General features: G+C 45.6%; 1 protein-coding gene across 5 annotated transcripts in view; it reads left to right on the forward strand.

Annotated features, from left to right (window-relative positions):
• The window catches only part of STN1 (STN1 subunit of CST complex), a 101,161-nt gene extending 100,839 nt beyond the window's left edge, over positions 1-322 (forward strand). For all 5 annotated transcript variants that reach the window (XM_030202791.1, XM_030202794.1, XM_030202793.1 and 2 more), the window contains one exon: positions 51-322. In XM_030202791.1, coding sequence (XP_030058651.1) covers positions 51-208 — 158 coding nt within the window. In that variant the 3' untranslated portion in view covers positions 209-322. The remainder of the gene's footprint in view (positions 1-50) is intronic.
• The last annotated feature ends 16,275 nt before the right edge of the window (positions 323-16,597 follow it).

Genomic DNA, 16,597 nt, shown 5'->3' on the forward strand with positions numbered 1-16,597 from the left:
TATGATGCACCTATTGAGAGCTATTTCTGCTTTTTTTTTTTTTTAATTAGATGCTGAAAAAGGTTGCCATTTTCTTCACATCTTGTCTGGCGTTCGACAGGTTTACAGCCCCCATGTGACCGAAGCTGTAATGCAACGTGTGCTGGATGCACTGGAAAGAAACAGTGACATTATCAGCACTATGGATAAATTCTATGTGGCCTTCTAGGAGAACAGAGAGAGCACAGAGCAGCCGCTCTTCAGCAGCTTCTTACTGTAGTGCTGTGACCTGTTATTCACACGCTGTGGGAGTGATCCCACTAATTAAATGAAAACGTATTGATTTGAATTTTTTATTTAATTCTCATATCCCCCTTTACCTCACCTATTCACTCACCCTGAATCAGTGGTTCTCATCCATGGCCTTCTTGGTATGCAAATCTATTTTCATGCATATTTATCATACAGATCCTAAAAACCTGACGCTGGGTGTGCCTTGAGGACTGAGTTGAGTACCTACTGCCCTGGATGTTTTATATCTGGACTGGGTTTTGCTGGTCAGAAGTCCAGGATTGTATTCTGCAAGATCTACCTCTAGCATCACTTTATTTCCACAGTAACATCAGTTGTCTTCTTTCATGCCTTGGGATTGAGGTCATTTCCTCCAGGACATATCCAAACCCCGCAGATAATGTGAAACAGGAGACTTAAACTGAAAACTCCTATTCTGCCTGAATCACGTGGTTAGCCACCATTCTACAGAGAGCATGCGTGGGACACTGAAGTTTTCTAAGTGGCCAACAGCTGGAAAGAAGAGCCTCTTTACACCACTTCCCTGCCAGCAGGGTCCACCATGGTAACAATGTCTGTCTCGCCTCCTTTCCTAGAGCTTCAGCTCATCACCTCTATGAGAGAGGTGCCTTGGGTCCTGTTGGACAGGAGACTCAAACTCAAGTTTCTTTTGCCACGTAGCCTAGCCTGCAACTTTACTGGACATATTGTTCCTATTCAGGAACACCCTACATCTGGAAGGCATGTATTCATGCCTCTAGGTTATGGCTGTCATTCATTTACAGTGAAGTGTGTTTTTAACTAAACCATGGTGTGGATTATATATATGGTTTTTTTTTTTTTTAATGTTTCTGTCTTGGTGGAGGGTGCAGTTTTGCAGTTGCTGAGAGTATATTTTCTTAATTATATATTAGTGTTATGCTTTTATTCTGTTCTGACTAAAATATAATAAATATTTTGGTTAAAAAAATTAACAGTAATCCCTACAGTGTGCAATACAGAAAGCTAAAACACAGATCTTGTTATTAGATGGGATCCTTGTTGAATTTTGATTTATGAAAGAGGGACTGATAAGAATGACTTAAGTCAAGAGTAGTACAGACTTTCCCACATAGCTCTGCAGAGGCACTGTCAAACTGTACTACCTCAACCTCAACCACAGTCTCCCTGGAGCAGAAGTGGCAGGCACTCTGTGATATAAACAAAGGTCCCATAGGACAAGATTGGGTTCTTTCAGTTCAGTTTTGGTATTTGCTGAACAGAATGTCAGATGTAGCTTTTCAAATGTTCACAAATTTGAGGAGTAAGAATCATCCTGCAGGAGAAACTTTCGGTGTTGTCAGAAAGTGGAATTCTAATTAAACTAGTAGCGTCTAGGGCTGCATTTTGATTAAAATTTTTAATTGTGATTAAAGGTAGGGGTGTAGCCTGCAGTCCATTGGGGGGGAGGGGGCTACAGGGGTGAAGTAGGGGGTATCCATTTTTTTCCTTCTCCCTGGCTCCTCCTTCCTCAGTCCAGCTGCTCTCTAGTTTGTCTACATGATAGCTTCCCTCCCTCTCCAGGGTCCTGCCTATTTTCCTGTCTAGCCGTCTGTTTCTCTATCCCTTCCCTACCACACCTCACCCAGGTCCATCAGAGCAATACCTGCACCTCTCTCTCCCTCTGTCCAGTAGGCCTAGTGTCTCCCCCCTCCTCCTGGGATCCAGTCTCTCTCCCATACCATTCAGCATCTTTCCCCGTCTCTATTCCTCCTCCCTGGTCCAGTCTCTCTCTTTTCCCCCAGCTGGTCCTATAACATCTATAACCCCCTCTAGGGTCCTGCCTTTTTGACTGTCTGTCCATTCTTTCGCACTCTTGTCCACCAGAGCAGCACCTGCACCTCTCTCCCTCTCCATCCAGTGTCTTCCCCCCCCCCCCCCCCCCCCCCCCCCCACACACACACCATTCCAGCATCTCTATTAGTCCCTTGATCACTGTCTGCTGGTAGTGGTCTACAGCGAATACAGTAGTTCTCCAAGGACAAGCAGGCTTGCTTCTTCTCACAGCTGGGTAGACACCATCCTGTGTTGCCCGGTTCGGCAAATATGCCATAGAAAAATCGAGAGCTTTTTGGAGCGCGAGCATCACACATGCATGCGTGAGTGCCTTCCCGCCCGCAGCGCAAACATGCCGATTCAGTTTTGTTTTCTCCGTATGAGAAGCAGTGGCTTTTTTTTTTTTTTTGCTTGCTCCTCACACGTTCAGTAGCGAACTGTTCCTTAGCGTCCCTCCGGACCGGACCAGGATTGGACTGATGGGTTGTGCTCGCCTACCAGCAGGTGGAGACTGAGAAAAAACTCTGACTCTAGAGAGCCAATAGGAGCCCTGGCCATGTGACCTTAGCCTCAGTATTTTCTCAGTCTCCCAGCAGGTAGGAAGTGAGCCCATTAGTCTCTCTCCTTTTCTCTTTAGATATGACAGATATTTGTGATAATTCTTCTGTGCCTGGAATCTTATTTAGAGGCTTGACAGGGTTTCCTTTCTCTTCTTTCTTTGACAGCCTCGGGGGTGTTAAACTCGGGTGTCTCGAGTCCACCCCCCTTCCTCCCCATCTCCCTGGCTTAGCAGGGAAGGGCCGTCCCTTTCTCTGGAAAGGTGTACCGTCTTTGGGAGAGGCAGCCATTTTTAACAGGCAGCTGCTTTAAAAGAATTAAATGAAATAAAAGGAAATTCAAAGAAGCAGCCTTTCTTTCCCCAGACTTCTAATGAGCAGGCAGCTCCAGTGTTTTATTATGATTGAGGGGTTATAAAAAAAAAAAAAAAAAAAAACAGAAGAAAATAATTCAGTGTCTGTGACTTTAAACAGCGATTTTTCTAGTCAGATTTAATTTCCTCCATTTTCTTGCGATTTGGCGGCGGCAGTTTAAACAAATGAAAAAAAAAAAAAAAAAAAAAGAAAGGTGCGAACCGCGTAAGCGCGGCCACCTGTTTTTTCCGATATGGCTTAAAAGTTCAAACAGCTGCTGTCGGTCAGCGTCGCGCAGTTCACGCAGCCGGAACGTGTAAATTTTGCTCTCCCTTCAAGGTTTCTTCGGGTCCGGTGCTGCCTCCGGTTTTTTCGGGGCCTTTTTCGCCGGCTGTTGTTTCTTCGCCGTTCCACTGGGCTCCGCTTGTTCGGAGGTGTCGGGCGCGCTGTCGACGATCGCCACGGGGCCAGTGGCGCGAACGGCGGCCATTTTGTTTCTCCCTCCATCTTATCAGTCAGGGATCTCTCTGCTGAAGGTAAGGCTGCAGTTCATAGAGCAGTTCGGCTCCAAGATGTGTACACTTTTGTATGTGCTGAACGGCGTATTCTAAAATGCTCTTCACATCAGCAGGCAATATTTGGTTGAAAGGGGGCTCCTTTCATATATGGATATATAACAAGCTTTTCTTCTTTTAAATTTCTATGTATCACGGGGCTGTTAACACTAGTTTTTTCTGGTGCTCAGTCATTTTTCATTGCCTGGTGAAAAAATCTACATCTTATCATAATATCATAATTCATTTCAAGCATTTTCCTCAATAGCTGTAGTATTATACAGTGTTTTAAGAACTTTAGAAACTTTCTCTATAGGCATAAGTAAATTTCTGTCTTTCTCATTCCCTGGTGAATAGGACTACATTGTCTAAGAGTCAATTGATTGATACTTTGCAATTCTGACCATAATATCTTAGTTCCTTTCAAGCATTTTACTCCATGCCTATGATGTTATATAGTGTTTTAAGAACTAGACAATCACTCTCAATGACTGTAGTGTTATACAGTGTTTTCTTTTTCCGACTTTAAGAAGCCTTCTCTAGAGGCATACAGTATATTGTTCAGATGCCATGGGGATATATCAGCTCTTTCATATTCTCTGAGGGACAGTCCTGTCTACCAAGCTCCCAATCACTCAGCTGCCTTAGCAGGCATGCTTTATTCATGTCTTCCCTTCTTTTCCAACTGCCTTGAAGCCTCTCATATTTCATTTTAGCTTTCTTCTGGTTTTTACAGGACATATGGTCACTTAGAGAATAAAGTCATCCTTTCACTTAAAGATAGTGGACGGTCCTCAAACCATCTACTCGTGTTTGTCTCTACTCTATCAGTTCAGCATTGGCAGATTATAAACATCCTGGTTTGGTCCAGTATGCCTATACATACCATCTGCTATCTCTTCCTCTTCCTTAGAGACCTGATGTTATATCAAGCTTTCTTGAATTCAGATACAGTCTTGTCTACACTGCCTTCACCAAGTGGCTGTGGCACAACTTCACTTTTTTCGTTACAGGTAATTTCCAAGTTTGTCCTTTTTCATTTTCATTCTATGTGCCTTCACTCCAGAGTGTTCTTTCAATTGGAAGGGGATTCACTCACTTCCTGTGTATTTATGCCATAGGTACATAAGTATGGTTATGCTGGGTAAGGCCTAAAGTCCATCAAGTCCAGCATTCATATCTAATGGGCATAGGTACATAAGTTTTGCCATTCTGGGGAAGCTCAAATGTCCACCTTTCTACAGCCAGAACAGCATTAAAGGAAAAAAAAAAAAAAAAAAAAAAAACAACCTCTCACGAGAGTATCGAACAGAAATCTCTGCTCCAAAAGCAAGGCTTTGCAGTAATTCTGCAAACTAACGCATACAATATTTGCCATGGCTGTTCACCACTAGGAACACTGGGGACCCTGGGCCTAGGTTCGGTGTTTTAACCTGAAACAAGCTCAACATTCATATCTATTGGGTGTGAGTCTGGTACTACTACTACTACTACTTAACATTTCTAGAGCGCTACTAGGGTTACGCAGCGCTGTACAAATTAACAAAGAAGGCCGTTCCCTGCTCAAAGGAGCTTACAATCTACATCTCAGTGAGGGAGGACGCATGACCGTGGTACATGGATTAGTGGTATGTGGATTAGGGAGATCCAAGAAATTACAGGCCAGTGAATCAGACGTTCATACTGGGACAATTTTTTTCTGTCCGGAGCGTACTACCATAGCTGGTGGACTCCTATATTCAGAACTTTCTATATTCAGAACTTACCCAACTATGGAACGCCATAGAGATAGGGTTGGAGTTTGTAGCCCTATTTAACTGGTGTCCTTGGTCACCCTTCCTCTTCTCCTCAGGATCCAGAGAATGGCTAGTTTTTTGCTTATGCATTAACCGGTCATTTTCAGCAGTACTCTCTCTTCCGTTCTTTTATAGATCTAAGAGGATGTTCATTGCGCTCTTAGGGTCATTTCATTCTTACCTAGACGACTGCCTAATTGAAGAAAGTCTTATCAGCAGAGTTCTCAGGTCAAGCACCGGGTGTTGCATTTCTTACAGTCTCTAGGTTGGGTGGTGATTGTAGCCAGGCCTCTCATTTGATCTCTCATTTGATCTCTCATCAGATATCTCTGATTTTCTCTTCGTTTAGTCAGGTTGGCGCACAGTCTTTTGTCTCCTCTGCAAACATCCCAGTTTATAGTTTTCTTGGTGACCTTGGGCCTTCGGCCATTTCCTCGCTCTATTCTGCAGAATGCAATTTTACTTTCTAATGCCCAAGAAGGAATTTTCCTTCATCCTATTGCGAATCTCAGGGTCATCAATTGCGCTATTTAAGTGTCATCTAGTTATCTCAAGAACCTTAGTTCTGTCATTGGGATGCTTCGTGCAGTACACTTTTTGGCAGAAGCTTGTTTGTATATATATTTTTTTTTTTTTTCTGGGGGACCTCAGCAATTCGTTTTACCTTCGGGTGAATTTTGTTTTCCCTACTGACAAACAAGGCGGAGAGAGCTATGTTGGTCCTTGTCATGGCAATGGGTTATGTCATCCGCCAAGGAGGAGTTAAGAGTATACTCTTGAGTTTGTACTCATTTTTTCTTAGTTGTGTCACCCTGCATTTAGGTGAATGGACTCTCATTTTTTCAGCCTTACTTCCTCACTGCGACACTTCAGGGCTATCTCTTTTTGCCTTCAGGCTCACGAACATTTCTTGCTTCTTCTGTTCAGCAACAGTCTTGACGGAGACAGGGACAGATGCCAACGTCCAGCAGGGGTTTTTCAACCTTCTTTATGCGTTTCTTCCGTCATCTCACTAGGTGTTTACGCAGAACCAAGGCACCCTTCTACATCCGGACCCCCAGTCACTCAAACTTATGGCGTGGTTACTGGGTCCGCAACATCTTTGATATTTTCGCAGGTAGTACTTCAAGTTTTAATTGCTTCCAGACAGAAATCTACATTAAAGTCCTATGAATCAAAGTGGCGACAGTTTACTCTGTGGTGCTCCTCTCGCCACTTCATTCCACAAACAGTATCCATTTTGCATGTTTTGGAATGTCTTCTGCATCTTGCGAAATCTTGTCTCTTACTCATCCATTAGAGTTCATTTGGCAGCTCTATCAGTGATGCATGATACTGTTGACAACCGCACGCTTATGCAGCATCCACTGTCAAAGCGGTTTCTTAAAGGAGTCCTGCACCTGTACCCCCCGCTTCGTCCACCAGCTAGGTGAACTAGATGAACAGACTCTTAAAGTTCTGTTTTCTAGTAGCCATAACTTTTTCTATAAAGTTTTCCTCTTCAAGCAGTGTTTCCTAGTAACCATTGCAGCAAGTAGATCTATGTGTGGAATACTTCTACGGTTGGTAACTTCTTTTTGGTCTGCTGTAGTTTAAAGTTTTCACCTTTCCAAATCAGTTTTTTCTTATTGGTTTTGTCCTTCTAGCCAGTAGGCGTAAAAGTTTTTCATTGTTTCTAACCCGCTATATCGCGAAGGATCAAGGAAATGAGAATGTCTATTTCTCTTCTCGCTGAGAGGGCAGTTCCACAGCGTATTACAACATATTCCACAACTTCAGAAGCGGGCTGTATTCTTACTATGGCGATTTTTGGTGCTCTTGGTGCACATTGGTAAGTTGGCAACTTAGTCCTAGTTTCATTTTATTTTGCTCATTGGGACACACTACATGTTAGTTGTCGCCAGGTGGCCTATGCAGCATGAACATTTCTCTGCAGTTTTCATAGGGTCCCTCCCTTCAGATTACTGCTTTGGTACTTCCCATCAGTCCAATCCTGGTCCGGTCCGGAGGGACGCTAAGGAAGGAGAAATTAGATCTTACCTGCTAATTTGCTTTCCTTTAGTCCCTCCGGACCGGACCAGGCCCCTCCCATGTTCTCTCTACTCTTTAGCTTCTTTTATTAAGTAGGAAGTGTATTCAGTAGGAAGTGTATTCATTCCTTTACGATTCATGGAACAATACTATATATATACAGAACTTTACGTGGTCTATATCACTTCTCTGGTGGTTGCTGGTGAGCTCAATTGCTGGAATCTATCTATAAAACCTTAAATACGCCATACCACTTCTCTGGTGAGAGTTGTGGCTGAGCTCAGTTGCTGGAATATCTATGAAACCTTAAATATGATTTACCACTTTTCTGGTGAGAGTTGCTGGTAAGCTCAGTTGATGGAATATATATAAAATCTTAAGTGGGCCACACCACTTCTCTGGTGAGAGTTGCTGGTGAGCTATAAGACAAGTGAGCCATACCACTTCTCTGGTGAGAGTTGCGGGTGAGCTATATTATACGTGAGCCATACCACTTCTCTGGGGAGAGTTGCTGGTGAGCTATATTACATGTGAGCCATATCGCTTCTCTGGTGAGAGTTGCTGGTGAGCTATAGTACAAGTGAGCCATACCACTTCTCTGGTGAGAGTTGCTGGTGAGCTGTAATACATATCGGGCCATACCACTTCTCTGGTGAGAGTTGCTGGTGAGCTCTGATACTTGGCATTGCCGAGTGCTTTGTGGCTGCTAGGATTCCATACGGCACAGAAGGTCTTTCTTTCTTTCCTGCTTTGTTATTCAAATACTGAGGCTAAGGTCACATGGCCAGGGCTCCTATTGGCTCTCTAGAGTCAGAGTTTTTTCTCAGTCTCCACCTGCTGGTAGGCGAGCACAACCCATCAGTCCAATCCTGGTCCGGTCCGGAGGGACTAAAGGAAAGCAAATTAGCAGGTAAGATCTAATTTCTCCTTTTTTCACTGCCCGGTTTTTGCCAGGGCCATGCCTAGGGTCTCTGGCGCCCCCCTGCAGACTATCAGTTGGCGCCCCCCCTGCAGACTATCAGTTGGCGGCGGTGGCCCTACCCCCCCCCCCCCCCCCGTGAAAATGATCGCTCACCACTTGCCACACTGACAGGAATTGTCAGCAGTAGTCTTAGAAACAAATTGCTATACATTGCAAAATAAGATAGCAGATGTAAATTCTCAAAGTGGACATATTCCAAACACTGAAATGAAAATAAAATGATTTTTTTCTACCTTTGTTGTCTGGTGACTTTCTTTTTCTGATCATGCTGGCCCAGTATCTGATTCTGCTGCTATCTGTCCTCTTAACTCCATTTCCAGGGCTTCCTTTCCATTTATTTCTTTCCTTTCCTCCTTTCTTCTTCATTTCTGGTCCTCAGCTTCTGCCTATTTTCTTCATCCATGTGCAGTTTTTCTCCTCTCTTCCTTTTCCCTCATTTCATCTCCTTCATCTCTCTTCCCTCCCCTCTTTGTCCAGCAATTTCTCCTCTCTTCCTGAGCCCTGCCCTCCTATCCATGCTCCTCTGTCCCCTGCCCCCTCCATTCATCCTTTTCCAGCAATTCCCCTCTCTCCCTGAGCCCTGCCCTCCTATCCATGCTCCTCTGTCCCCTGCCCCCTCCATTCATCCCTTTCCAGCAATTCCCCTCTCTCCCTGTCCCCTGCCCCCTCCATTCATCCCTTTCCAGCAATTCCCCTCTCTCCCTGAGCCCTGCCCTCCCAATCCATGCCCATCCATGCTCCTCTGTCTCCTGCCCCCTCCATTAATCCCTATCCAGCAATTCCCCTCTCTCCCTTCCATGACCCCCCCCCCTCGCATCCATGCTCCTCTCTCTCCTCTCGCTCCCATGTCCCAGCCTGGCCCGCCCTCTTCTTCCCCCCCCCCCCCCCCCTCGCATCCATGCTCTCATCTCTTCCCTGCCCTCCCGCTCCCATTGTTCAACTGCCTGCCCTCTTCTCTCCCCCCAACATCCCTTTTCTTTTTTTTTTCTTTTTAAATTTACCTCCATGGTGGCGGTTCCGGCAGCGTCAGGGAAGGAGGCGGCGCTCCCGACGTCTAGCCTTCCCTTCGCTGTGTTCCGCCTTCTTCTGACGTCATTTCCTTGACGTCAGAAGAAGGCGGAACACAGCGAAGGGAAGGCTAGAGACGTCGGGAGCGCCGCCTCCTTCTCTGACTCTGCGCTGCCGGAACCGCCACCACGGAGGTAAATTTAAAAAGAAAAAAAAAGAAAAGGGATGTTGCGGGAGGGCGAGCGAGGTGAGCATGGTGCAGCAGCGCCCCCCTGCCATGCTTACCTCGCTTACCGTGTTAGCACGGCCCTGATTTTTGCTACCCTTAGTCTCTTTAGCCTTTTGCCCACATCTAAGTTTCTTTTCTTTTTTGTTGTGGGCCATTCTTAGGTCTGCTCGGTCAGGTCTCCTTTTCTTTTTTTTTTTTTTTTGTACCTTCTTCCCCCTTTTCTAGGCACCATCACAAATTTTAATTTAGCTGATGTGATTTTTCATTCCGTGTCCACGAAGACTTCAAGTGGCTTCAAGCGTTGTACCCATTGCAACCGGACAATCTCGGGGAAGGACACCCATTCTTGGTGTCTTCAGTGCCTCAGGCCCAACCATAGCTCTGCCGTCTGTGTCCTTTGTCTTATGAAGAAAATGACCCAGGTTTCCCGAGAGGCTCAATGCGAGAAAAATTTTGGACCAGGTCCAGTTCTTCAGCATCGAGGTCAGAGGCGTCGGCATCGACATTGAGTGTTTCATCGGGAGTCACGGTAGGAATCGCTATGAGACTCCGAGACACGGGGAGCAGTGAGACATCAAGTGGGTTTCTACCTGCCTCGAGGCCTCCTGCTATGCAGACCCCCTGGGACAGTCCATTATCGGACCTAACCGGAGGCGATGTGAGGATTCAACATTGTCCTCATCGGCACCGAGGAGCATGGGTGATGTTCATTGATCGAAGGCCAAGAAGCACCGTCACCGATCTCCATCGACTCTTGGTGCCGGGAGCTCCGGGGCAACAAGGGATTCGACACCTGAGAAGCGTCGGCGGAGGGAGCACTGCTCCCCCTCCATACAGGAGGTGCCAATGCATGCATCTCTAGGCAGCAGAGATCCTGCTCCCGCTTCGGCCTCAGCAACTCTGCAGCCTGCTCTCTAACCGGCCCTGCAGTCTTTCCCGATAGCAGCCTTCGATGAGTGCATCTGTGCCTTGCTCCCTGAACTTCTGGACAGCATTATGCAGAGATGTTGTACCTGCCATACCTCCCGCTACGGCCCTGCCTGACCTTCAGCCTGTAGTGCGGCCTTCGACGCCAGTATCGACTGCCACCCAGGCCAGCACCCCCTCTACGTCGGTGGAGGAAGCTTTGCCGGAGTCGAGACGGGTACCGCCTTCTAGACGCCGCTCTCGAAGACATGGGTCCTCTGCATCGAGATGGGCTTGGTCTCGGACATCCCTGAAGGAGGTGCTTTCATGGGAATCAGAAGAGGATCTCAGGTACTTTTCCTCCGACGAGTCCTATGGGATTCCTTCTGAGCCCTATCCACCTCCTGAGAGGAGACTGTCTCCACCTGAGAACCTCTGTTTCACCTCTTATGTTGTTTCTTATTATTTTCAGTCAAAGCTAATATCAAATCCGATCCTATTATAATCACTGTTATCAACCGGCCCCAGCACCGTTACCTCCCGCACCAGAATTGATCATGTGTCAGTGTGTCCTTTAGTAATTTTGAGGGAAAGTGGTCGAAGGGAAATATATAAAGGTTGATCTGTGAGGTTATTTTTGAAAATATAATGGGAGGATACTGGCTTAAAAGATCAAGGAGCAACACACATGGCTAGGGACCAAGGATCCTTGGGAGGAAAATCCTTCTGAGGTTTGGAAAACTACATCAACATCTAGGAGCGATGGTGAATGCTGTGTTTGTACTGAGGCTACATTACGAGGGTAAGTTATCAAACATATAAAATGCGCAGTAGAGACTTCCCTCTCTGTCCCGCCCCCCTCCACCCAGCCTTGCCCTCTCTTCGCTATTGAACTTACATCACCAAAAACGCAGCAGGGCAGATCAGCTGAGCTCCCGTCGGCCTTCCTTCCCTGCCTGTGTCCCGCCCTTGCTGACATTACGTCACACGAGGGCGGGACACAGGCAGAGAAGGAAGACCTACGGCAGCTCAGCTGATCTGCCCTGCTGCGTTTTCGGCGATGTAAGTTCAATAGCGAAGAGAGGGCCCGGACCGGGAGGGTCGGCGGCGGTGACCTTGGGGAAGGGGAAGGCAGGAGAAATGCTGGACATGGGCGGTATCAGAAGGAGGGGGGCCTTGGAGCTGGGAGGGGAGGGACAGAGGGCCTTGCAGCTGGCAGGGAAGGAGGGGGGCCTTGGAGCTGGGAGGGACAGAAGGGAGCCTTCGAGCTGGCTGGGAGGGAGGGACAGAGGGGGGCCCTTGGAGCTGGGACGGCATGGGGCTCTGGAACTGGGAGGGGAGGCAGGGGGCCTTGGAGCTGGGAGGGGGGGCCCTTGGAGCTGGAATGGGGGGTAAGGAACGGAGGGGTCCTTTGGAACTGGGAGGGAGGGACAGGGGGCCTTGGAGCTGGGGGGGAGGGACAGGGGGCCTTGGAGCTGGGAGGGATGGAGGGGGGCCTTGGAGCTGGCAGGGAAGGAGGGAGAGCAGGGGGCCTTGCAGCGGCGAGGTGGGGGGGGAGGGGGCCCTGGAAAACCCCCATACCAATACTCGCCCATTTTAACAGGCTTAACTGCTAGTGGAACTATAAAACAACTAGCAGTGTTACAGAAATTATCAATAGTAGTAGTAGTTGGATTCACAGACAGGTCATGACACTTAGCTCTGGCATCAAGTGATCCCCCTAGTTGAGCAGGCCTATCCATTACATGTTAAAGGTGTATCTAGCTGTCCGTTGTACCACTTTTTGTACAAATTCATACTAGAGATCAGCCCCCCAGTTCTTCCTTTATTCTCATTCTCTTTGTCAGAGGTAAAAGGTGTATCAGATGCATAGCTTAGTTCAAAATCTTGAATAAACACACGGAATAGCTGTGACCATTTTCTTATTCTATCACTCGCCTTGTGTACTGAGTTGTGGAGGGTTTATGATAGCACTATATGCTCCTATATAACAAAGGTATATGGATTATAATACATGACACTATCCAGCAATATCAGCTTGACACCAAATGCAGACTGTAGCTGATCTCATCTTTCAAGCAGAGGAATGTTGTGTAATAAGCCTCAGCCTTGCACACAGTCAAGAGAACACTGTTGAGGGTGCCAATGTAGCAGAATAACAATGTTGTTCTCATCACTGATGCCACGACCAGATCAGCGAAGGAGTATTGGAATTTCCCTTGCAGTTGGAGAGGTGCTGTGGCTAGAAAAATACTGCACATTGTTTATGAAAACCTGTTTCATTGTCAAGCTGACCCCTTCAACGTTGTGCCAGTGAGACAATAGTGTGGCCTCTCAAGTCACAACATCTGAGATAGTTATTTGGCATTGACAACAAGGTCAGAATGCATGCCACTAACCCAGCTGCAGTTTGATTTCTGTGTAAAAGAGGCTGTAGGTCCTAGGCAAAAAGAATGCCATTTGGCATTCAATCTGAAGTGCAGCTCGTGCTCTGCTTCTGATTGACCTGTCTGAAAAACACTCTGCCACCTGGTACCATCTCCATTCACGTTGTATAGTTGTTTTGCAAGTGCTGTGGGTTTAGTAGAGAGGGGTCCTTTTACCAAGCTGCGGGGAAAAAGGGTCCTGCGGTAGCGGTGGGGCCATTTTTTCCCCGCAGGCCAGGGTCCTTTTTACTGCAGTGGGTAAAAAGTCCCAAAAACAAAATGGCCATGCAGGAAGAAAACTCTTCCCGTGCGGCCATGCGGCAGGGAGCCCCTACCAAGGGCTCCTGCAGTAACCCAGTGGTAACTGGGCAGCGTGCAGTTTATGAACATTTGGTGATCCCACTTACTGACATTTGGAGACTTCTGTTACAAGTTTTTACATTTTTGGATAAGCACATTTGACTAATATTTATTTTGATCAACATTAAGCACAAAATACTCTTTGAGTTATGTTCATTCCCAGAGGAAGATTGGAGTAGCAAAGAGGTGCTGAGTGTCTAGCAGCGACAAAAGAAAAAAAAAAAAACAGAAAACAGACACTGGAAGTCCAAACAGTTTCTTTATTCATACAGGGTCTGTACGAATAAAGAAACTGTTTGGATTTCCAGTGTCTGCTTTCTGGGGTTTTTTTTTTTCATTCCCAGAGGAAACCCAATTATTAAAGATTAAAATATTACTCAAAAAATGATATCATTAGGGTCACAGTGTGGGTGAAAGGAAGCGCTTAGAGTGCCCACTGCTCAAATATTTTTTGCACTGTATTTAATTCTTGTTCTTCTTTCCAGAATATGTGTTTACACTGTGATCATTCCTAGCACTATTAAAAACAAATTCTTGATACTTTTGTGGCAATAGCATTGCACTGGTTTTGGAGTTGAATTTCAAGAAAATCAGATGGTGGGTGAATGGGGAGAAATACATTGAGTCTGTTTTGTGGCTGTGGTCTATATGAATTCTGAATGCCTGTTTAAAAGAGCATACTTGTATGGGGATGTCTGGAAAGTGTGTGGGTGGGGAGGGGGCAGGTGGGACTGTGTGAGAGAGGAGTGCAGTCTGGGAATAGAGTTTGTGGTTTTAGATTGAGTACTGGGGAAATACGTGGTAGAGGATGGATATGCATTCCAATTCCTCTCTTCCATGCTTCCCCCTCCCCTTGCACTTTGCTCTTCTCTTTTCCACTCTCCCCCTCTCCCAGGCATCATTTTACTTTTTGCTCTAGTCAAGTCACCTGTTCTTGTGTCACGGTGCTTTGGCTTCCTGTAGCAGCAGTTTGGACAAGGCAGATTTTTTTTTTTTTTTGCATCACCGGGTTAGGTTTTGGGCTCCTTATCACACAGACACTTCCATTCCTCTGCAGCTCAACTCTTGGATTGAAGGGTTCAGGCTCCCCACACCACAAACACCTCGTCCCCCTGCTTTTCATAATACATAAGTTTGCATACATGTAAATAAACCTTTGCCTATGGATGGACAGCTGGACCATTCCTCCTCCTCCCCCCCCCCCCCCCCCCCCATAAGCATGATCACTCATCAAAACACACCTTTTGTTGTTAATAGTATTCTCGTTTTATCACCCGCTGATCATAAACATTTGGTTTTCCACCTCTTTTCATTCACATTCAAAAAAAGAGTCTGTTGGGAGACCAGGAGAGGGCAGTATTTCCTTACTAATGCATTAGGTACAAATCCTGCAGACAGTGTTCCTCTCACTTTCTGTATACTCCGTGAGCATAGTAGAGAAAAGGAAACAAAGCAGAACCTTTAATCACTCATTTATTTAGCAGTTTTATTTATTTATTATGACATTTGTATCCCACATCCCAAAAGTTCAGGTTCAATGTGGCTTACAATCAGTTATAAGCAGGTACTATCTCTGTCCCTAGAGGGTTCACAATCCTGGCTTTTAGGATCATAGTACAAAAAAATAAAGACTATTCTTCAGTCTATGCTTGCTTATAGGAAAGTAGTAAATACACAGTTATTAATCAAATAGTTCCTCTTGCAATCCTGTCACCAAATGGTTTTGGTTCATCCATACTGGGATAAATATCACTCCTAAGTCAGTGTAGGTTATCTGTCTCAAATTTACTGCTAATGCTATTCTTAATCCTTACACTGACTCAGGTGCCTCCTTCTGGAGGTCATCAGAGATTCCAGGCATCCATTAACTTCTATTAAAAAATAGTGGCTGATGTTACTTTTAAGTTCACTTCCTTGCAGCTTTAGTTAACGGACCTTAGTTCTATATAATCTACTTGTGTTGGAAAAGAGGCATTTGTTCATTAATACCCTTCCAACTATATCACATCTCTTCCTCAGTTTAAATTTAGCCCAAGCTTTTTATCAAAAACCAAAGCTACAGCCTTCAATTACAGAAACACACAATCCTTTACTCTTAATCCTCCTAAAGTATAAGATCCTGTATTTTGGAGAACTGGCAACCCAACCTCTATTGTGTTCCATTAGTCCAAGTTAGGCAACATGCACCAGGGCACTGCATACAATCTTCTTCTGAGAAATATAGACAAAGCAGGTAAATAACTTGCAGCTCAGCAAATCATGCCCAAGTAACAACTGTAATATAATTAAATTCAAGTTAAAAATGGTAGTTCAAAAATCACACAAAAATGATGCATCCAAGGCAGTGACTTTTATATGAGGACAGTCGTAGCTACCCAAACCAATCTGGTAACAAATTGATGCCAAGTTTATTCAGACTCAACTGTTCTTTAGGCACCTAAACGTCACTATGGTATTTTATAAGGTTTCACACTTGTACTCGCTCAAGGAAGACTAATCCCAGTCCTGGCTGTACCTCATTCTGTACATGGCGAGAGAGAGCCCACTCCTAAACACAATGAAAAAAAACAAGAACTACAGATGGCTGCATGGAATAGGGCAAAGCCAGACCTAGATCAGCTCTTCCAACTGAACTGGGATGGTATTCTTTAACATTTCAGAACACTGGTTGTCAACCTGGTCTCTCAGTAACCATGCAGTCAAGCGGGTTTTCAGGATAGTGACACACACTGGCATTTCATGCAGGCATTGCCCCTGGAGTATACATAGGTCACGGGAATCCTGAACCTTCAAGGAATTAGATTGGGTTTTAAATGAATTCAGTCCAGTAGAGGAAGAGAAATGCATTTTACACAAGGTATTTCCATAGGCATGGTTTCTATCTACAATTTAAAGAACTCTTCAAGGTTTGGGCCTAGCCTGATTTCTTTTAGCAGTTACTTTTCATTTAGCAAATGGGAAAATAAGACCCCCCCCCCCCCCCCAAAAGAAACATATATCTACTAAAGTTTAGACTTAAGGAGAGAAAGGGGGACAGGTAGATTTAAGAAATATTTATCTCTGTGGAGCAAATCAAACTCACACATTCAAGTGCACGAAAGCAATGCCAGCAGTAACAAATACAAGATATTACAACCGTATTATCGAAAGAAAAGATGGCCGCCCATCTTTTTCGATAATACGGTTGGGACCGCCCCTTCTCGTAGCCGTTCCCGGGGATGGGCGCCCTTAGAGATGGGCGGCCCCTTTTGATTATGCCCCTCATTGGGCTCCTTTTACAAAGTGGCACTACCAATTAGCGTGTGCTGA

Source organism: Microcaecilia unicolor, chromosome 5, assembly GCF_901765095.1.
Source record: "Microcaecilia unicolor chromosome 5, aMicUni1.1, whole genome shotgun sequence".
Lineage (NCBI taxonomy): Eukaryota > Metazoa > Chordata > Amphibia > Gymnophiona > Siphonopidae > Microcaecilia > Microcaecilia unicolor.